This window comes from Hemicordylus capensis, chromosome 1 (assembly GCF_027244095.1).
Source record: "Hemicordylus capensis ecotype Gifberg chromosome 1, rHemCap1.1.pri, whole genome shotgun sequence".
In the NCBI taxonomy this organism is placed as follows: domain Eukaryota; kingdom Metazoa; phylum Chordata; class Lepidosauria; order Squamata; family Cordylidae; genus Hemicordylus; species Hemicordylus capensis.
The window spans coordinates 363,567,240-363,590,198 of record NC_069657.1 but is presented as its reverse complement, the minus strand read 5'-3'; the positions used below and the strand labels follow the sequence as shown (position 1 = coordinate 363,590,198).

Genomic DNA, 22,959 nt, shown 5'->3' with positions numbered 1-22,959 from the left:
AGACCTGTCCAGTATGGTTGGACCTCTGGCATAGCTCTCACCTTCCTCAGAGCACGCAAGCCCCACAACCACGCCAAGGTAGTGCCTCACTGGGGGCTGTTGTTGTTGTTGTTGTTAATTCAATTTCTATACCGGCCTTCCAAAAATGGCTCAGGGCGGTTTACAAAGAGAAATAACAAACAAATAAGATGGCTCCCTGTCCCCAAAGGGCTCACATTCTAAAAAGAAACATAAGACACACACCAGCAACAGTCACTGGAAGTACTGTGTGGGAGGTGAATAGGGCCAGTTACTCTCCCCCTGCTAAATAAAGAGAATCACCATGGTAAAAGGTGCCTCCTTGCCAAGTTAGCAGGTTATGTATATAACCTTTAATGCTCTCCAGCCTTCATTGAAACATTAATGCGCCATGTTTTGTTTCTATAGTTTGAAAACTCATTATGTGGATTGTTCCTTAGGATCATATACATATATCTGTATATGTTCCATTATGTGGATCATATATCCATTATGTGGATTGTTCCTTAGGATCATATACATATTATCAACACTGACTAGGAGTAACCCTGCAGGGTTTCATGGGGGTGGGGTGTTCTTTCCCAGCGCTACCTGGAGGGTCTGAAGCTAGAATCTTCTACTCAGGGTCAGTTTAAGCCTACTGCAACTTCAGGGGATCACAGCATTTGGGGGGCCTCATGCTGGGTGTGTCTGTGCAGAACAGCAACAGGAGGGGAGGGTGGGGGGGGGAGAGAGTCTCAGAAGCTGTACTCTCTCGAGACAAGATTTCAGACCAGCTGGCCCTCTGCCAATTCTGAGTGGAGGAGAGGCAGGAGCCATGGGGCAGCTGAAGATGATGCCAGCCATGGAGAGCTAAAGGACCTGGCACTTTCTATGTGCAAAGTAGGGGCTCTATCCCGTAAGTTTTCCGTGGACATAGGAAGCTGCCTTACACTGAGTCAGGATTTTGGTCCACCTACCCCAATATTGTCTACCCTGACTGGCAGCAGCTCTCAAAGCTCCTCCCCAGCTCTGCTACCCAAGAACCTTACAGCTGGAACTTGAACCTAGGACTTTCTGAATGCAAAGTATATGTTTTGCACATTGAATTCCTTAGATTAATGATACACAGTGTGAAGAAGTCCTTCCTTTCCCCCCAAAGATTTCAGGACCCCATTCCTACCTGCCCATTCTGTACTTTAAATCCCCCTCCCAGGCTCCCAACACGTTATAGGGACTCAACCCTTGTCAGATCATGCCACAGTGACATCTAGCTTATCCCCTAACAAGAGGGGGAGACGATTACATCTGGCAGAGGGCAGTCCTTACTTGATGACTTCCTTCAGATCCAAATATGCATCAATCCTGTTTGATTAATGCAGGCACTGAAACAATAAGAAGTGGGATGGAGGTCATTACTGAATAGAATGCTTATTTACCTTTGTTTTAAACTCTGTTATTCCCACAAGCATTTTTCTTATGGCCTCCCCTAGGCTTTTTAATAGGCTTTATTGCTTGCATTACTTTAGCCAAACTTAAAGTTCTGTTTTCTCCTGCCAAAGTGCAAACAGAGCTATTTCCCTGTTTACTTTCAGCTTAAGTGTCTGTGCTCCCTTTCTATTTAACCTTCTTTCTCTGATTGTTCTCTTGGAGTTCATGTCACTGGACTGTGTGTTAGGCTGCTCCTTGTAAAGATTCTTACTCTAAAATGGCTTGTACTCAGTCTTAACACAAAGTTTTGGAAATTCTTGACTGGGGCTAATTAACACACCAAGTAGAGAGAGGAACATGCTATTCATTATTGATCATATTTGTCTACTGAGGGCAATTAGCATGACATGAATAAAGTTATTTTAACCTTGCAAAACCACTTCTGAAGTAGGTTAGGATATATACAAATATACCACTGAGTCTAACTCTGAGCACTGCATTTTGAGAACGTCATTGATGACCTGGAATAGATTTAGAGAACAGTAACAAAGTTGGTGAGCCATCTGGAAACCCAATTCTATGAGGAATGGTTAAAGAAGCTGAATATGTTGAGCCTCAAGAAGAGAAAATGAAGAAGAGATGTGATAGCTGTCTCCAAATATCTGAAAGGACTGTCACATACACTCTATTCACACACATGCAATTAGTGTACACTATGCACAGTTACAGATCCATACGCAGGTACAGTTATTAACATGTTATGTTAAGTGACCTTTGTGGCTCAGAGTGCCTTTTATCAGCTTCGGCTGATACACTGACTGCAACCTTACCTGGACAGAGATAATTTGGCCACAGTTACTCATGCTCTGGTAACCCCTCACTTAGATTATTGCAATGTCTTTGAAAATGGTCCGGACACTGACTGCAGCTGGTACAAAATAGGGCTGCAAGATTCTTAACTGGGCCTGGATGTTTTGATCATTTCACACCAGTGCCTCGCTAGCTGCACTGGCTCCCAGTCTGTTTCCTGGCCCTATTCAAAGTGCTGTTTTTAAACCTTAAAGCCCCAAATGGCTTGGGACCAGGTTACCTGACAGAGCACCTTGCCCCATATGTCCCAACCTAGACTTTAAGATCTTTGGAGGCCCTCCTCCAAGAGTCGCAGCCAAATGAGGTGAGGTGGGTGGCTATTAGGGAGAGGGCCCTTTTGGTGGTTATACCCATTTATGGAGTAGCCTTCCCAGTGAGGTTTGCCTGGCTTCATCACTGTTCTTTTAGATGGCAGGTGAATAACTTTTTGTTCACTCAGGCCTTTTAAATTTAAATTTTGATTTTTAAATTTGATTTTTAAACTGGGTTCAAAAGAGTGTTTAAATGGTTTTGTATTGTATTTTTTCTCATTTTGGTCTGTTATGATTTAATGTGTTGTATGTTTTTATTTTATGTTTTAATGCTGCATTGTGAGCCGCCCAGGCCAGAGAACAATTTGTTAAGGGGCAGCTAATAAATTCAGTTGTTTATTTCTTCTTCTTCTTCTTCTTCTTCTTCTTCTTCTTCTTCTTCTTCTTCTTCTTCTTCTTCTTCTTCTTCAGATACAGTCAGCCCATCTGACATGTGATGTGATGTGTGCTAGGATTTTATTATGGAGACTTCAAAGACAAATAACTTGAGAGCCACTCAGTGGATTCCACCCCCAACCACCACACAAAAAAACCCAACAGCACACACTGTTCTACATTCCTGAATTTTCACTACATTTCAAAGGACCAGAAATGTACATAGGCCCAATGTAGGTCACTTTATATGTAAAACATCAACCACCCAGATTCTTAGGGGTCCATTTTCAAACCAATTTATCTCTGTCATTTCTCAAAAGATCTGCATGAAATTTGAACATTGTGTGCTTTTCACCTATTTGCTCTGTCAAATATCAAGCAGATTGACAGATGGTGTGGATTTTATGAACAATAGAATATTTAGGGCTTATGATGATGGGATGTGGTTTTTCACCATAACTATACAGGCATTACAGTGCTTGTATAATACACACAGATGCACACCTACAGCTATGACAGCAATGAATATTTAATGTTGTTGTCTAGATCAGGGATTCTCAAAGTTGGGTCCCCAGATGTTATTGGACTTCAACTCCCATAATCCTCAACCAAAGGCCACTGGGGCTGGGAATTATGGGAGTTGAAGTCCAATAACATCTGGGGACCCAACGTTGAGAATCCTTGGTCTAGAGAATGGTCTGAAAGCACATTCCCACTGAGTGGCTGTAAGCATTAAAGGCGGGGAGAGAATGACCATGCATGTCATCCTAAGATCGTTAAAAGCAGGGTAGGACAAAAATAAAATAAATACATCAGTGATAAGATTCAAGTGCTGAAAATGGAGGTCTGGCTGGCCCTGATCCATACCTGGAGAGAAGATGACCTGGGAAGCATGTTGCTCCATGGAGGTAAACACATAATAAAGAAAGAAGGGCTGCATTTGGTTGCAGTTAAGCAATAGGGCACAGGGGTGGCTACCTGAGACTCTCCAGCTGTTGTTGGACTACAACTCATATCACCCCCCACATCCCCAGTTTTGATGTGTTACTGCTGAGGATGATGTGAGTTGCAGCCCAAGACGAGCTGGAGAGCCTCATGTTGGCACCCCTGCGATAGGGTTAGCCAAGACTACACTTAAGTGAAAACACTGACAACTTAAGGATCATGGCGGACATAATGAGAAGTATTAAATATTAGACGTGTAAAAATACTCTTCTCAATTTCCTTAACTTATGGTGAAACATGCAGGAAGTCTTGGGCTTTTCAAAACCTCAAGTTTTGGATATTTCAGTATATTTTAAGGCCACAGTAGCCAATCGACCTTTGTCAAATGTTGCATATAAGTTTAACTTGAGCTGGCTGTTAAATGAAGCTGATGGAGCGTTAACATCCTAGTAGAGAAGCAGGGCTGGAAGGGACCTGTGACATCTATGAAGACAGAAGAGCTGTCTTGGAGTTAAACAACTCCACTGTTCCTGCTCTTCCGCTTGCAGAGACAAAGATTTGTTTATAGGCACATCTGATTGCTAAGAAACTGATCCAATGACTATTCAGATGAATCTTGCTCTTCTGCTCCCTATTTTGTTATTTATAGCTCAGAAAATAAGCAGGTAGGTTGCAAAAAATGAAGTGTTCACTCTGTATGATTGCTTGGTTCTTTTCTTTGGCTTGGAGAGTCTAGTAAACATTATGCACAAGCCCAGCCCAGGTCTCACCACCTCCTGAAGTAGCATGACAAGCCACTGCTCCCACCCCAGTTCCATGTACACTGCACTCCAGTCCCCACCCACAATCTCTCCACTCATAGTATGTGCTTTCATCCTGCCCTCAACTTGACAAGGAGCTATGGCAGTAGGGAGGGGACCTGACATCTAGCCCCAGGAATGCACATGCTATGCCCCTGCAATGCCTAAGCTTCTACATGATAAGCACTGATATCTTTTGGCCCCAAGAGGAACTGGGCACTAGGCTGACTCCAGGTACATACCTCCTAACTACTTCATGTCCCTGACTGTCACAAAAGATCAAGCTTTCATATTTCTCTTTGTGCAAAGTCTGTATTTCTCCACATGTCATAGGATGCCATGTGACATGTGTTGAATTTCCATGCTCCTACCATACCAGCCTGAGTGCTTTACCTAGGGTAAAAGTCATAAGTTTTACATGACTCTACTGTATGATGTGGATAAATCCATTGGGGAAAAGTCCAGGCATGTTTCCTTTTCCTGGGTGAGAGAGCAGGCCACTTGCATCTTCTCCTTCCACCTTTCTAACACTCTCGGATGTAGTAGAATGGTAGGCAACAATTAAGGCAAGATTTCAAGACAAAGGCAAAAAGTTTAAATTCTCAAACTCAGATTTAATTGCTTAATCAAAACTTTTAGCAGAATGTAATACACTACACACAGATATTAAATGTAAAATAAACTAAAGCCCTCTTCAGACATTATTTAAAAGGCATACACATAGACTGTCCAAAGTGAGCCCAGAAGTCCTGCCCGCTGACAGGCTGCTGATCATGGAAGCACCCACCATCATGCTTACAGCATTTGCCTCTTCAGACAAATGCTGTAACTCTGAGCAGTACCAGAGTGGGTGGGAGTATTGTGTCAGGGGCTGGACTTCTGGTCCACTTTGGACAGCATAAACAAGTACGCAGTCCTTTTAAAATAATGTCTGAAGAAAGCTTAAAAGTGAATGTGATTACTAAAACATACCATGACTCATTCCTGGTGGCTAGGACAGACACATATTCCTTGGTTGGTTATATTACCGCATACAACAGGCAAAGACATTTCATGCAATAACAAGCAAGTGAATCTAGACTCTTTTGCTGGTATTCAGATATATAGAATTTCTGTTCTACGTTTCTACAGCAAGTTGTACCCAACACAGGATCACAACAATGAGGCTATTCACATGACTGTTCCTGGAGCATGTAGGGCGGGGGGAAGGGTCAAACCTACCTTCCACCCAGATGATCACAGATGTGCTGGTTTTTAAACTTGGTTTTTAAAACTTGGTTTTAAAAAATGTAAAACTTTTTTACAAGTTTTTTTAGGGGTTTTTTTTAACCTGGGTAAAAATACTTGGGCTACCCAGAGAGGCAGTGCAGGGATTGGGCCTGATCCCACCGCTTCACACAAGCAGCCCTAACCAGGTAGGGCCCAAGACTGAGCAAGGTTGCTCATGTGAACAGCCTCAATAAATTGCAAATTTAAAAAATATATAAAATATATATCAAGTTTAAAATAGTAGTAGTTTTAAAAATTCCTCCTACTGCCCCTAGTGGATTTCTCCCATCCAGGAGAAATGCCAGATTCAAGAGAAGCACAAAGCTGCAGGCTGGATATTTTAGGTGGCGGGTAGACCCATTTAACATATCTTGTAAACCTCCACTAGGATCATCAGGATTTCATTATTCCACCTTTCCAAATATTTGTCCAAGAAGGCTCACATGAAATACAAGATTCGCCTGGATTTCAGCTTTAATTTTTTAAAAAAAAAAAATTTTTTTTTCTAAGGCTAAGCTCTAGCCCTTGTAGAAGCGGAGTTATGGAGCAAAACATGCAGTCACTATTCTGCTCAAAAATTATTTTCAACTAGCCGACCCCCACACAGAGCATCTGTGCGCTCTTTGGGGCCAGCTACATCTCCCCCCCCCACCTGCCCCAGTCTCCAGCCAGGCCCAGGCTGCTGGGCCGAGTGCCACCATGGCGGCCAAGCTTCCGCCACTGCGGCCAAGCCCACCGCCGCCTAGCCTCTGTGGCCGGGCCCGCCACTGCCACCTTGCCTTGCCTCCACCAGTGCCTCACATCTGCGGCTGGGCCCACCACCACCACACCTCGCCTCCGCGGCCGGACCCACTGCAACCACCACCAGGCCAGGCCCGCCACCGCCTCACCTCCGCGACTGCCCAGCCGGCCAATTCTCCTGGGTGCGCCTCAGCCAATCAGGCGCCTCCGCCGCCCAGCCAATCAGCTAGGTGCTGGGACCCACATTCCAAGGCACACCCAGGAGAATTAATATAATAGATTTACATAATATACAAATTAGGCACCCAGATTTGGAAAGCCAGAATATGGCAACCCTATAATACCGTATCTCCAAATTATCTGGATTCAGCTTCAGCTTCAGCTTGTTTGCCCTCATCCAGTCTAAAACTGCTTCCCCAAAACAGATAATCCACACTTGAGAACAATGAGTGATTTCACAGTCCATGTAGTTTCCTGAAGCAGTGCTAGCTGCTTCTTAGTGTCAAGTGGGTAACAGAACTAATTACCTTGGAATCTAAAAATTGTTTAAAAGGTTCCACGTAAATATGCCCAAACTTTATCTCCTTGGAATAAGTCGATACTGTATCTGGTATGTGTTGAGTGGAGGAGAAGGTTAAAAAAAAGTAGGAAGAATTTAGGATGACAATGTGTGAACTTCCCCAGCAGGGGTCCTATCTGGTATTGGCTTGGCTACTGACAAGTCTCCCTACTAACTGATGGTCCATTCATAGGAAGCTGCCATATACTGAGTCAGACCATTGGTCTATCCAGCTCAGTATTGTCTTCACAGACTGGCAGTGGCTTCTCCACGGTTGCAGGCAGGAATCTCTCTCAGCCCTATCTTGGAGAAGCCAGAGAGAGAGAACTTGAAACCTTCAAACTCATTTGAAGTAACACATAAGTATATGTAGCCATCTTGGTACATCAGGGTGGGAGAATCCAACATCCAAAGTAGGATAATACCATTTTTAGGACCAAATAAAATATCACAGAGTAGTGACCACACTTTTGAGTGAACTCTTCAAAAATAGCTGTTCTAAATACATATGACAACGAATGCGATGTTTATATACCACTTTTCAACAAAAGTTCCCAAAGCAGTTTACATATATATAATATAAATAAATAAATAAAATGGCTATTCTCGCAATCTAAAAAACAAACATAAGATAGACACCAGCAACAGCCACTGGAAGGATGTTATGCTGGGGATGGCTAGGGCCAGGTGCTCTCCCCTGGCCCTTGTAAAGAGAATCAGCACTTTTAAAACTTTGTTCAGTTAGCAGGGGGATACATCCTCCCTCAGACTGGGAGGGCTGGCCTTACAGACTTAAGACATGACTATGGGTTGAAAACAGAAAATACAGAAAGAATAATCAATACATCTTGATCTACTGTATCATTATGACATCAGACTATTAACCCCTTTCCTCACTACAGCATAAATTAAATTAGATGTGACACAAGGAGATCCATAATTGGATCTCCTGTGGTTTTTTAGTGTGCAAAGCAGTTGTGAAGGGGCGTTGGATCTAGGCCATGCCTCTGGTTGAGAGGCTCTCTCTTCCACAGTATTTTCCTGATGCAAATCATACACACCCCTAGCTACTATTTGCCTATGAGGGAAAACATGCAGATACTATGCCATACAATATTTCTGGCTTATACCTTCACTGCCTAAGCCTGAAAAAAGAAAGCTGTTGTTGAACAAAGTGTATCCTTCCTTTTCAATCAGATGTAGCTTAAATCCATTTTTTTTGGTGCAAAATATTGTATCGAGTGAGAACATTCCTCTTTGGAGCCATGGGAGAGCGGTCAAATATGTTTTCTATTCATGTTATGTATTTTGGACAGTTATGACAAAAATTGGCAGGATCTGGGCACCAAGCAGACTTGGAGACTTGGACTGAGCTGCCAGCATATGCAGATGACACTCAGCTCTATCTCTCCTTGTCACCTGATCCTAGGGAGGCAGTGGATGTCCTGAATCAGGGATTGGAGGCTGTGATGGGTTGGATGTGGGCTAATAAACTGAGAGTTAATCCAGACAAGCCGGAGGTAATGTTGGTCAGTAGGAGAGCCAATTGGGATGAGGTGATTCTACCTGTTCTAGATGGGGTTGCACTCCCCTTGAAGGAGCAAGCATGCAGCTTGGGGGTATTAGTGGACCTAGCTCTGCTTTTGAACACTCAGGTTGAGGTGGTGGCCAGGGGTGCCTTTGCATGGCTTTGGCTAGTGTGCCAGCTTTTTCAAGAAGGCAGATCTGGCCACAGTTACTCATGCCTTAGTCACATCATGGCTGGATTACTGTTAATGTGCTCTATGTGGGGCTGCCCTTGAAGAATATCCGGAAACTGCAGCTTGTACAAATTGCGGCAGCTAGGGTTCTATCTGGAGCTGCCTGGTGTGATCATATTACACCTATATTGAAAGAGCTGCACTGGTTACCAGTGTGTTTCCAGGTCCAATTTAAGGTGCTGGTTTTGACCTTTAAAGCCCTTAATGGTTTGGGCCCAGCATACCTAAGGGACCGCCTGCTCCCAAGGGTTACTGCTCGCTTGATGAGATAATCTGAGGGGGCTCTGCTCTGGGTGCCAACAATGAGGGAGGCTAGGTTGTTGTGCACACAGGACAGGGCATTCTCTGTTGCTGCCCCCAACTTTGGAATGCTCTCCCAGTGGTCATTTGCTGCTCGGACTCCATCACAGTTTTTAGAAAGCTTGTTAAATCTTGGCTTTTTATCCAGGCCTTTACATGATTGTTTTATTGCTGCTTCTGTGTGTTCTTATCCATGTACAGTTTTTGTACATGGTGAGGAGAGCTGGTCTTGTGGTAGCAAGCTGACTTGTCCCCATAGCTAAGCAGGGTCTGCCCTGGTTGCATATGAATGGGAGACTTGATGTGTGAGCACTGCAAGATATTCCCCTCACGGGATGAAGCCACTCTGGGAAGAGCATAAGGTTTCAAGTTCCCTCCCTGGCTTCTCCAAGATAGGGCTGAGAGAGATTCCTGCCTGCAACCTTGGAGAAGCCGCTGCCAGTCTGTGAAGACAATACTGAGCTAGATAGGCCAATGGTCTGACTCAGTATACAGGTGAAACTCGGAAAATTAGAATATTGTGCAAAAGTCCATTAATTTCAGTAATGCAAATTAAAAGGTGAAACTGATATATGAGACAGACGCATTACATGCAAAGCGAGAGAAGTCAAGCCTTAATTTGTTATAATTGTGATGATCATGGCGTACAGCTCATGAAAACCCCAAATCCACAATCCCAGAAAATTAGAATATTACATGGAACCAAGAAGACAAGGATTGAAGAATAGAACAATATCAGACCTCTGAAAAGTATAAGCATGCATATGTATTCAGTACTTGGTTTGGGCCCCTTTTGCAGCAATTACTGCCTCAATGCGGCGTGGCATGGATGCTATCAGCCTGTGGCACTGATGAGGTATTATGGAAGACCAGGATGCTTCATTAGCGGCCTTCAGCAATTCTGCATTGTTTGGTCTCATGTCTCTCATCCTTCTCTTGGCAATGCCCCATAGATTCTCTATGGGGTCAGGTCAGGCGAGTTTGCTGGCCAATCAAGCACAGTACACTGTATACTTTTCAGAGGTCCGATATTGTTCTATTCTTCAATCCTTGTCTTCTTGGTTCCATGTAATATTCTTATTTTCTGAGATTGTGGATTTGGGGTTTTCATGAGCTGTACGCCATGATCATCACAATTATAACAAATTAAGGCTTGACTTATCTCACTTTGCATGTAATGCATCTGTCTCATATATCAGTTTCACCTTTTAATTTGCATTACTGAAATTAATGGACTCTTGCATGATATTCTAATTTTCCGAGTTTCACCTGTATGGCAGCTTCCTATGTTCCTATGTTTGCATATTATGTATTTAAAATCAGATTTGTTTTTATATTTTTAGCTTAATACTTTTAACTGTCATTTTTATTATATTTTTATAACTTTTGTAAACCGCCTTGGGATTGTTTTTGATGAAAGGTGGTATATAAATTTTACATAAATAGATAGATAGATAGATAGATAGATAGATAGATAGTACTCCATTTTGCAGGCATGTTGTTGCATCAGAATCTACAGGAGTCTTTGTTTCCAAATACTGTTTTTCCAATATTGTAGCAGTCGTTGCTTTTAAAATGCATCATATTAAAGAGAAACAGCATAGGAAACAATATTTGGGGAAAGATGTAACTACAATGCCCCACAAACCTCTTGAAATTGGTTACATTTAGCAATATTTAAGTGGCAAGCATGGGATCCCCCACCACCACCTTGAGGTTCATCCTCACAGCAACTGACTATGCTCTTGAGGGCCCAACCAGAAGTAAGAAAACAACAGAAACTACTGTTCAACACGGAGTACATGATATGGTGACAGTCACCAACCTGGATGGCTTTAAGAAGGGTTTAGATCAATTCATGGAGGACAGGTCTACCACTGGCTACTAGTCTGAGGGCTATAGGCCACCTCCAGCCTCAGAGGTAGGATGCCTATAAATACCAGTTGCAGGGGAGCCATAGCAGGAGAGAGAGCATGCCCTCACCTCTTGCCTGTGGGCTTCTCAGAGGCATCTGGTGGGCCACTATGCGAAACAGGATGTTGGATTAGATGGGCCTTGGGCCTCATCCAGCAGGGCTGTTCTTTTGTTCTTATCTTCTTACTTGTCACAGGTTAGTTTCCTGGTATCTCACAATAAGTATTTACATTGAAAAGGCTAAGAAATACCCCTACCTGGTGTACTCTGGAGAGAAGGTGCCAATTAGAGCATCTGAAACTGTGTATAAATGGTAGCTTTTCAGAGACCTAGAGGTCTCATTATAGACCTGTCTTTGCCAGTAATACATATATTTTGCTTAGTTCAAACCCATCTGGTTTTGCATATCATGGAAAAACATAAACTCTCCCACGGAAAATGACTGCAGTGCTGCAACAGACGTGTGGCTGTTTCCCTGTAATTGATGCTTGGAATAGTGAATGTGGTCCACCACATGTCGCACTATATATATATAACACACATGCTGCTAACACACATGCTGCCTAACAGTACAATCCTATGCACATTTACACAGAACCAAGTCTCACTTCTTTAATGGGACTCACACCCTTGCAGTGATATAAGTGTGTGTATGTGCAAACACACACACACATATGCATGTGTGAGGGGTACATATGCAAATGTAGCCTTTAAAGGGGGGGAAGAGAGCGAAAGGCCTCCCTCTTCTTCTTCCCAGTGCTCTCCTATTCATTAACATCATGAACATTAATGAATAGGAGAGCACCAGATCATACTGACCAGATAATAAGATCCTTGTGATTCAGTCTAGCCAACTTCAGCATACCATTAATTTGTATGAAACTCAGGGAAGCAGCTGCATTTAGAGGACAGGGAAACAAAATAAAAAGCAGTCCCCTTCCCAACCACAATTTTCCACTGCATGTGTACAGTGATCAAGCTACCAATGCTGAATAATGCCTTGATAATGGTAGGAAGTCACTTCTACTGCTCCACAAAAATAATTGTTTGTATACAGGCTGGTATGGTTCCAGCCCAATGGTATGATAACACAGCAATTGCTCAGTGATAGAAGTCCCAGGTTCAGTTGTTGGCATCTGCAGATGATGGTGGTGGTGGTGATGATGATGATGATACTTAGTGCTTCATATTGTTCAAAGCTCTTAATACCCATTACCTCAGTAATCTTGAGACAGTATTGTCTGATGAATATTGTAACAGGTTTGCCCTGGCCATTGCCTTGTTAGGCTAATAATTCAGCAGGCCAGTTGATGTTTATTAAGGTGAGCTAATAGGTGAGAGATCACCCTGGAACATGGTAAGCTCCTTAGACAATGAGGGAAGCCATCAGAGTCCTGTAGGATGGCTTGTCTCTGCCAGCTGATGGGTGAAGTTGATGTGTGAGTATGGAAAGAAGCTACTTGGGAGAGACAACAGGCTTCTGCCTGTATGTGAGAGAGGCAGAGACTGGGCTGGAGAGAAGAAGCTGAGCAGAGAGCTGAAGCACCTTGGGCTGTTGCAGCAGGGCCTCTCTCTGGGGACTGATATACAACAGTAACCTGTTGCTGATTCAGCCCTACCTAATGCTCAACTTGTGAAGAAGCCAAATGTGACAAAGGCACCATAAGCTCTGGTGTGATCTCTCCTCCAGAGGGAAGCCAGAACCTGAGAAATGCTGCACCCCTGGAAAATTTTCATGCTCAGAGAAGTGGAGAGTGCACATAGCGTAATTATCTCCATGCTGCAGATCAGGGGTGTAGCAAGGTTGGAGGGGGCCCAGAGACAAGATTTTAAAATAGGCCATTCGCTGACATACACACACAAACACACTTCACAATATATAATGCACTCACACTCACATCCCCATTATGAATACGGTGAAAATCTAGTTCACATTGAATCTAGTTTTTTTTACTCTCTGCTCCTGCCGATCTCCAAGAGACTCAACATAATTCATAGGGGGTGCAACATGGGTGGGGTGGGAGTCATGTGATGTGCCTCTGCGGGGCCCCTCGAGGCAGTGGGGCCCCAAGACGACTGCCTCCCCTTGCCTAATGGTAGTTGTGCCCCTGCTGCAGATGAAAGGCTTGAGGGTGACCAAGAGACCGTGGATTGCCTACTGAATTCAAGGCAGAAACGAGATTAGAAGGAGAATATAGGCCCCCCTAATCACTATTCCACAGATGCCCAAGACAGGAAAGTTTCTACCACAGACCCTGGTGAGAGGCTATCTGATATTGGGCTAGATGAAGCATGCGTAGCTCAGGACAAAGCAGCCCTGAAAATCTGGAGTATGTCTGGGAAAGGCATGTGCTTTCCACTCCTCTGGAAGACACTCAGAAAGTGGCCTGCCTCCTGAACAGACTGCACGGGACGTTCTAGTCCGGGAGTCATTTCTGACAGCGTTGTGAACAGGTGCGGGAACCGAACCAAGCCAGGCTGCAGCCCATCACACGGGTGGGCTGCTACAGAGCCCTACGTGGGCTGGCAGCATCTTCTTCCTGGGGAAAACGCGGTTGCATCGGGCGCACGGAGATCCGGATCCATTTGTCGGAATGGCCACTTCTCTGTCCGCTGGACCAATATAGAGCTGAGATTCCCGCCCTCGCCCCCACCCCCTCCAGACGGACTTGCGCTCTGTCACTGGCTTTCTTTTCCGCCTCTGCCACGCACGGCTCACCTGAACGCGAGAGCCCACCACATTCCCCAGAAGCACGTGGCTCGGCGTCTGGACACGCAGCAGCGGCAAGGCGCTTGCCGAGGAGGAGCCCACCACGCACGCCATGGCCTATCGGAGGCGCCCTTCGTTCCCCTTCGCCTCCCCAAGACTCACCCCAGCAGCACCCCAGGAGGGTCAGCGCCACAGGCAGGCTCCTCACGGCGCACCCTCCTCCCGAGCTCTTCCCCCCACCCTTGCCCCTCGTCTTGCCAGCCAGTCTCCTCCTCGGAATCTCCCCGGGGAGGAGGGAGCAAAGGGAGGTGCGGCGGCGCGCGAGTGCGGGGGGGGGGCACTAGGAGTGAGTCACGCTTGGGAGAAGCGGGGAAACTCCAGCTGCTCTGTCGGGGCCAGCGCGAGAGGCAAGGCGCATGCGTGCCCGAGCCTCGGCTCTCCACCCTCCCTTCCTTCCCCCCCCCCCCCCCCCCATCGCTCGCTCGCTCTCGCTCTCTCTCTCCCTGCCGGCTGGGTGCTGAAGTTGGGCGGATGGCAGCAAACCAGCTCCGTTAGGGACCAGCTGCACAAGCCTTTCCCCGGGATCGTTCAGTGCCAAACATACACAGCCAGGCGGGGGTGGGTAAGACAGACCGTTTTTCTTTCAACCTCAGCCTTGGACAAATCGATGGCACCAAAATGTCTGCTTTATGGACCGATGCATGGAAATCTATGGATCTAATATAAGAAAAGATGGGCGAGGGGAGGAGGGAGTGGTGGAGCTACAGATCCACACTCAGGAGGGGAGGGACTGCCTTGCCTGCCTGCTTGGCTGCGTGAATGCCAAAGGGGGCAACCGATGGGGCTGGCGGCGACTGCCAAAGGTGCGCGCCTATGTGTTTTGTGCGTGTGTGTGGCGCGCTGGGCGGGGGGGGGGGGAATGTTGTCTCTCTCCAGTGATGCAGAAAGGGGTGGGGGGGGGGAAGAGGCTTGGAGCGGTGTCTTCCAGTGGACCCACCACAGGCTGTGTGTCGCCTGGGCTGCTGCTCTGCAGAATGATGCTCCCGGGCTTGGGGAGCAAAGAATTTAAAACTGATCAAGTCGGGAAGGCGGAATGTGGTTGGGAATACGCAAGGCGGGGGGAGAGAAGGAAATTCATACTGAGAAGTGGGGGAGGTAGTGGGGGGGGGAGGACAGGCAGAAGACCGGAAAGAGCAATCAGCTCGTGGAATGTACACATGTCAATTTACAGAGGCGAAAATGTGCAGAACCCCTGATTCTCTCCGCTGTCTCTCTTACCTGCTGACTGTATTCCCAAGAGTAACATCCTGTAACATCCTGCTTAGTATAAAATGCACCCTCTAGAAGCAAGATTCTATGCACATTCCTTCTAAATCTTGGTTTTCTCCTTGGCTCCTACAAGAAACTGAAATTCTTCCCTCTAAAAAATAAAGCCCTGACAGAATCATGTCATGGATTTCAGGAGGAAAGGAAGGAGGAAAGGAAGAGAAACACCCACAGACTCTATAGTAGATGCTTTAGTGTGAAAGGGAAGTAAGAGTGTGTGTGTGGAGTGGAGTGGGTTACAGACACTCTTGTTGTCATTCATGGGTACACCGATGCACTTCCTTTCCACACCAACCAGAGCTACTCTTGCCCACATGCCACCCATCATCCACCCTCTTATTCTGCAGCATCAGCAGGATGCTGGGACTTGGCTGGATTCATCGGCCCATTGCTCTTCCCTTTGAAAATGATGGAGGACTTCAGGTTGAGGGAAAGACAGGTGTGTTTGTGTGCGCACGCACACACACTGGTGAGGGGGGAAACAGGAGTCTACAGAGGAAGGCAGCTCTCAAAGCACCCACCAACCTGTCTAGGCAAGCAGGCAACATCTAGTCCAGGTATTGCCGAGTCCAAATCTGCTTCCACCCAGGTTGCAGCTGACAGAGTGATTGAAAGCTGAGGTTTTCTCTCAGAGTGCCCTGACAGAATTGCTGACTCTACCTGCTGGCATGTGGAAGGGAAGTAGCTGGTTTTGATGGATGGGATGTTCCTTTCAGAATCTCCTGCCTCCATCTTCCCCTTGAGGGAAGAGTGGGTTCTGATGGATCAACACTCTTTCTGCTGACTACTTTGCTTCTGTCATTCCTCCCCCACTCCTCATCTCCCAGTTCCTCCGGCAGTTTTAGGCAGATGGGCTATTCAGTCAGGCCCTCTATTTTTATGCAAACTATTTACAATTTGAATTAAATGGTGCAATAGGGTTTTGAGAAAGAACAATAAGTGTAATATTTTATTATAATCTGATGAGTTGCAAAATGTCAGCTTCTTAATTTGCAATATGGCATTATTTTAAACACAAATATCTAACCTCTGCATTTAAAAAATATGTAATGTGTTTCTGTGTGCAGTCCACTCCATGTGCATTAATATGGAATTTATCAGACAATTATTATATTTAAAATGTGGTTATCTCAGTGGGGAAGCAGCCTGCCTAGAGAGCAGGAGGCTGTTGGTTCGAATCCCCACTGGTGTGTTTCCCAGAATATGGGAAACTCTTATATCGGGCAGCAGCGATATAGGAAGGTGCTGAAAGGCATCATCTCATACTGCATGGGAGATGGCAATGGTAAAACCCTCCTGTATTCTACCAAAGAAAACCACATGACTTTGTGGTCACCAGGAGTCGACACTGACTCGAGGGCACAGTCTTTCCTTTTCCTTTTTATCTCACAGCATTCCTTGTGGCCTCAGTTTTGCATTGCTTCTACTTCCCACCTTGGTTTTCTTGTCACTTACAGAGCAAACTTAGGCATGAACTCAGTGGGGCTTTCTCCCCAGTAAGTGTGCATAAGACAGCAGTTGTGCACCTGAAAGTGGCTTTCTAGCCTGCTGTCACTTGAAAGAATAGTGCTGGAGTTGAAACTGTCTGGAAGTTATGCTAGAAAAACTGCAACCCTTAAATCGGAGGTTTGTAACCTTGGGCCCCCAGATGTTGTGAGACTTCAGCCATTGTGGCTGGGGATGGTGGGATTTGTAGTGCAACAGCATCTGGAGACCCAAAGTTGGGAACCCCTGCTTTAAGCTAATGTGTAGGCAGGCTGTGCTAATTAAGTTTGTATAGAAATGTGTTCTGTACATGGTCAGAGGCACTCTCAGATGTTTCAGAGCCAAATCTCGACACTGAAAATAGATTCTGGACTGAATTCTTATGAAGTCAGTCTCGAACTGAATCCTGTGCCTCTCATTCAGACTATCAGGAGTGCTAGGAAAAAACAAACAAACAAAACTATTTCCCCATAGTTTAGTAGTCCCTTCAACTTGTCCAATGGTCAGAATTTTCTTGAGTTCTATATTTTGTTATCCTCACAGTTGAATCTGTGAGCTGACTCCCTAGGAAACTTTGGTGATAGGCAGTATATAAACTATGTAAATAAATAAACCGCCCTGAGCCATTTGGGAAGGGCAGTGTAGAAACTGAATGAATGAATGAATGAATGAATGAGTAAATAAATATGGAAAAGTTTTGTGTTGGAGGTTTAATGAGGAGATATGAAAGTTCTAATATTCATATATAAATTGATCCTAAAAAACCACTATTGATCTTCTTTTGTGCTGCTTATCACAATTATAAATATTGTTAATATGGACTAGACCATGAAAAACAAATCAAATACACTTCCTCATGAGTTTTACACTTTGCATGAAGGACTGACTTAATCACAAACCAGCTTATGCGACATCTCTTAAAATCCCTTTAAGTCTCAGTCCCTTAAACTGGGTAGCAAATAACTGTGACACGGGGTGGTTCTCACAGTCAGATGTATGAAGGAGTGGTCAGACAAAACTCAGAGCTGTGTGCTGACATCCGTGATCCGAGATTTGATCTAGAGAGGAAGAGGTCGACTGCCCACGCCAACCAGGATTGCTTCTCACACACAATCACTTCCCCGGTCTCCACCAACATTTCCGCTGCCCACATGATACATCATTAAGAGTGCACACAGCTCCAATAATCTTGGTTAGTCAGTCCTCCCACGTATATCTGGTTGTGAGAACCAGCCCACATATTATTACTTGGACCCATTTTCCTTTGACATGGATAAGTAAACTCTGTGGCAGTTTTTTAACGTCATAATTGTTATTGCTTAACATCTAGAAAGATGCAGAGTTCTGGAGAAGTCAAAAGCTTGTTGCTCACAGTTTTGTGTCATTTTGGTTGGTCCTAATAAAGGTGTTACCTGACTGTGATATTTGGATTTTTTTTCCTTTGGACCAACACAACTATCTATGATTTATGTGGCAATTAGCTCCCTGATCCTGATTGTGTAATGGCAAAGGCACCAATCTCTGCATTTTGTACACAACTAGCCCCCATTCTGGTTTCTATTAATTTAGGACATTGATGGGCTCCCATCAATGTGGAAGGACCAGTTGCGTATCTCACATGGTGGCTTTTCATCCTCATCTTTATCCACCTTAAAAACATGAAATTTCAGATCAGACTGCAGATCTTGCTAGACTTCTTCTAAACACGGGTAGTGCAACATGTGGAGGCAAGGGGGCAAAACTTGACCTTGCAACTATCTTGCCCACCCTTTGCCCTAGCTGGCAGGGGCCTATAAAAATCATGATTTTCGACCTTGCGTTTATCTGGTTTTCTGATTGTAACTCTGAGAGCTATAAGCAAATGATTCTCCCCCTTTGATGGTGCTTGGTACATTCTACCTGTTTCCAGCACTCAATATGATTTTTCTCTTGGCATTGCTAGAATTCAGGCAGGAAGAGCTAAGTGATACACCAAAGGGCCAAATCACTTCCTAATCACTCTCTTGGGACATTATTCCTTAGGGAGAGAGGAGCATAGATGTGTTTGAGGTAACAGGAAGAAGAGACAGAGGGAAAACTTCCAGTGGCTACCATGGTAATAATACCTTTAATGGAGATTCCAGGAATATATCTCCCTCATTGCAACAGTAGTGAAAGATTTTCTACCTTTTGCTTCAATTTGCTGTCTAAGTAGTCTGCCTTTGAGACTGGGGTGTTCTGGAGCCCTGAAAGGCAATTGAGGGTGTCCAAATGTTTGAACACAAAGAGGTAAACATGTGCCTGTTGACAGGATAGTTATGGATGTGTCTTGTGTACAGGTGAATTTTCAACTACCTTTCAATATGTATCACCCTCCATCATCCTTCTGCCCTTTCCACTTCACCTCAGTGCTGGCTGCCGTCCTTTTTATTTCTTCCTTGGATATCTTTTGCCAAGGGTTCTCCTAGAGGCGTGCAGAGGTGTTCTTGGATGACCAAATTACATGAAGCATTGGGGTTGATATAGTGAACTGTTTCTAAAGGTATTTCTGATACAATTTGGTATCTATGATTCCTGCATACTTTCTGCTAGGACTCCTGAATCTTTGATAGCTGTAGGGGCATAGCTATAATTGAATAAGGTGAAGCAAATGTCCCTGGGCCCTGAGGGAGGGGAGCCCCACTGTGTGGGGAGAATGTGGTATTATTTGCATAGGAGTGATCAAAAGAACATGGCATGAATGTCTTGTTAAAGACGTGGGGGAGGGAGAAGAAAGTGAGGGTCCCAGGCAGAGGCGTATCTAGGGGAAATAGCGCCTAGGGCAAGCACTGAAATTGCGCCCCCAGTCCAAACATCTGACACCCATCTTTCAGATAACTTTACCATAATATCAGCTGAAAAATACAAGTCAAGCTCATGAATCTTTTAATATTTCAAAAACTATTTAGCAGTGGACGTAGCCAGACCAAAAAATGCTGGAAAATGACAACTTTCAGTATGCTGGGGCTCATGAAATACCCAAATACTATGTGGAGGTGTACTTGGAAAAATAAACAGAAGTGCCTGTCTAATTCTCTACTATGCATTGTAGCATCACTATTACATAAGTTTTAAAAATAAATGGAGAATTTGACTTTTCCCAGATACTCTGAAAATAATTAAAAGATATGCAGAGTAAACTGTGTCACTGATTGGAATATATTCTAGTAATTCAGAAAGACAGTTAAAATGAGAGAAAGAGATCAAGAAACTCCCAGTGGGTCTTAATACTAAGGATTTCACACTGATTCAAAGACAAACTCACCATTAATTGCCATATTATTAAGACATCACATTTAACTCACTTATCACAAGAAGCAAAGTAAGAACAAATGAATACAATCCTAGCTCCTAAGCTTCAGCTCAGTATTCACAAACCCTGATTCTCTGTACATAGTGCCAAACTGAATGTGTATACAGTGACTTATATTAATTTTAAAAAAAAAAAAGTACCTGTAGCCCCTTAAGGGGGCTTCCTAAAGGCTGTAGTGGGGGTCTGCAAATGTTCTGCCTCCCACTGCTGGCATCTAGGGCCTCACAGGGACCATTTGAGCATGTGTGGTGGCCTTTAAAAAAAAAATTTTTTTTTAAATGGCCACTGAAAACAAAATGGCCACTGCGCATGCTCAAATGGCCTGTGTGAGGACTGGCATGGCCTAGGGCCTCACAGAGGCTATTTGAACATGTGTGGTGGCCATGTTGTTTTTGGTGGCCATTTTTTAAAAAAAATTTAAAAAAATTGCGCCCCCCCCTTCAAGTGGCTCCCGGGGCACGTGCCCTGCCTGCCCTACCCTAGATAGGGCCCCTGGTCCCAGGGGTCAGGGCCCATCTTCAATTGCTGGCCTGGGGCCATTCCAACCTTGCTGCACCTATGTGAAATTGTATAACATGAATGAAATTTAGCAACTAAGGCTTTCCATCTCTGCACTTTAGTGCTGGGAAAAGCTCTCACTGATGAATTTGTCTTGCAGCTGTTTAAAGCAAACCTTTCCACCTGCAAGAAACCCACTCCTACAAAATAAGCCCGGAAGTTTCCCCTTTTTTGTTTCCAGTCAGAGAGAGAGAGAGAGAGAGAGAGAAAACCCTTCATTTTTAGCAGCATCTAGAGGCTACCGTGAAATAAAAATGAAAATAAGATAATCTTAAATTAGAATGTTCACTGTGTCTGCAACCCTAAATATACTTGTTTGGACATAAACCTTATTACATTCATACATACATCTGAGTATATTTGGGATTGGCACGTTAATGTCAAACATAGAGACTTTCTGTTAAGGCAGTTTTAATACATGAAACAAAGCTTGTCCCTCAGTCTACTCGATCCTTTCTTTGGTCATCCCATGTTTTCCCCTCTGGTGCTACCACTGCTCCTGAAAAGTAGTTCTGTTTAGAACCTGGAGTAGCAATCCTGGTGGTCAATAGCAAGTATGACAGACAGAGAGCATCAGACACTGATGACGTATTCCAAGATGACTGTGTGACTTGGAGTAGCTTCGTCATTGTAGCCCTCTTCATGTATTCAAAAACCAGGTACATTGTGCCCCGGTACATGAGGAATGGAAGCACACCAGCTAGCCATGCTTCCTAACACTACTGATTCCATAGTCATGCTCTCTGCTCTTCCTGGGTTCAGCACTTGGCAGCAAACCAGCCAGTGGCTAGTCAGCACACTCCTGTTCTCCTTGTACTAGAGTAAATTATATCCAGTTTTTGAACACCTGAAAGGGGCTCAGCTCTTTTCTTAGGGTTTTTGTGAAGATAAAATAAAAAGCAGTAGGGGACAACCCAGCCAGAACTTGGTTTTAATTGCATTCCAGCTTTTAGCCAGTTTGTAGCCCAATGTTATATTGTCCTGCCTGTTTACTCTAATTTCTATGTTGTTTTCTTGTGATTTATTGTTTTGTGAATCACCAAAGCAGCATTGCATTGGAGGTGTGGGATATAAATATTTTAAATAATAATGAAATAATGCCTTGGAGGAAAAACCGGATACAAATGTGATGAAGAAAAAGCAGATTAGCCCCATTCTCTGTTGTATATCTAAACTCCTGAGATCTATGAGTTTAAAATCATATCTGAGAAATGTATATTTCCCTTTAGTATAGTAGCCTAATAGCCATTGATATTGTTGTCCCTCATGAATTGGTTTAGAGCTGCCTCTTAAGCATCTGGAGATGAAAACCATCAGTTGGTTATGAGGAACCCAATTTTCTTCCAGTCTGTTTGAACATGACAGCCTGTATTCTAATCTCAGATCATCCACAAACCTAACTGGATGGGTCCTCCTTTCTTGAAGAAAACTCAGGATAAAAATGTGAATAATACTACAATTCTGAGATCACATTGCTGTACCAGTACAGCAATAAAAAGAATATTTTCTTAAATTTCCTAACAATGATAATTATAGAATGCATGAATCGTATGTAAGTAATGTAGCGCTGCTAACCATAGAAATATGCACAAGATATGCACAAACCCAAGGCACTGATAATATATGTTGAAGAAACTTCTATAACTCTAATGATATTCAACACTGCATATTCAAGCATCTTAAAATGTATATTCATAACAAAGAGCCAGCTTAGGCATTGTATGGAACCAGATTGGATCACGTATGGCATAGTATGGAACCTGGCTTTGCATCACATCCCCTAGCCTCAGGTGTGCATTCTCCTCCTTCCCCTTGTTACCAGACTTGCTCACAGATGCATCTGCTACACGTGTGCATCGTATGCCTTTGGACTAACTTGAGGGAATTTTGCTCAAAACCAGATTTGCAAGCATGCATACAAAATAGGCTGCAGTCTAGACAGAGATAGGACCATATCAGGGTGCCCCCGAGGAGTAACAGACTCAAAGGCAAAACTACTGAAGGCAAAAGATTTTGGTTGTGCTAAGAATGAAGTCAGCTCCCAAGACAAAATAAGGATGGAGGGGGAATGAAGCAGTGAAGTTTTTCATAGTCTGGGATTTAATGGGCATTGAAATAAGAAAGAGATAACGAGAGAATCAACAGCAGTTTTGATACTTGTCTTCCATCTGCTGTTTTGTGTGCGATGCCGAGAAGGGGGACTTCCACCGGAGCAGATTTAGAGAATCCCAGCTGCAAAAGTGTTTCCAAAGTGGCAGGCAAAGAGCAGCAGTGGAG

The 22,959-nt window shown here is 44.3% G+C and overlaps 1 protein-coding gene across 11 annotated transcripts in view; it reads left to right on the top strand.

Annotated features, from left to right (window-relative positions):
• The first annotated feature begins 14,475 nt into the window (after positions 1-14,475).
• Positions 14,476-22,959, top strand: part of RGS17 (regulator of G protein signaling 17) — a 126,574-nt gene continuing 118,090 nt past the window's right edge. For 2 of the 11 annotated variants that reach the window (XM_053293221.1, XM_053293216.1), the window contains exon 1: positions 14,497-14,600. Coding sequence is in view for 2 of the 11 variants with exons in the window: in XM_053293171.1 (XP_053149146.1) it covers positions 14,802-14,845 (44 nt within the window). In the remaining 9 variants the exon portion in view is untranslated. Of the gene's footprint in view, positions 14,605-14,746; positions 14,846-22,959 lie in introns of those variants that run through there. The other 9 variants (XM_053293226.1, XM_053293204.1, XM_053293171.1 and 6 more) reach the window with 7 other exon arrangements.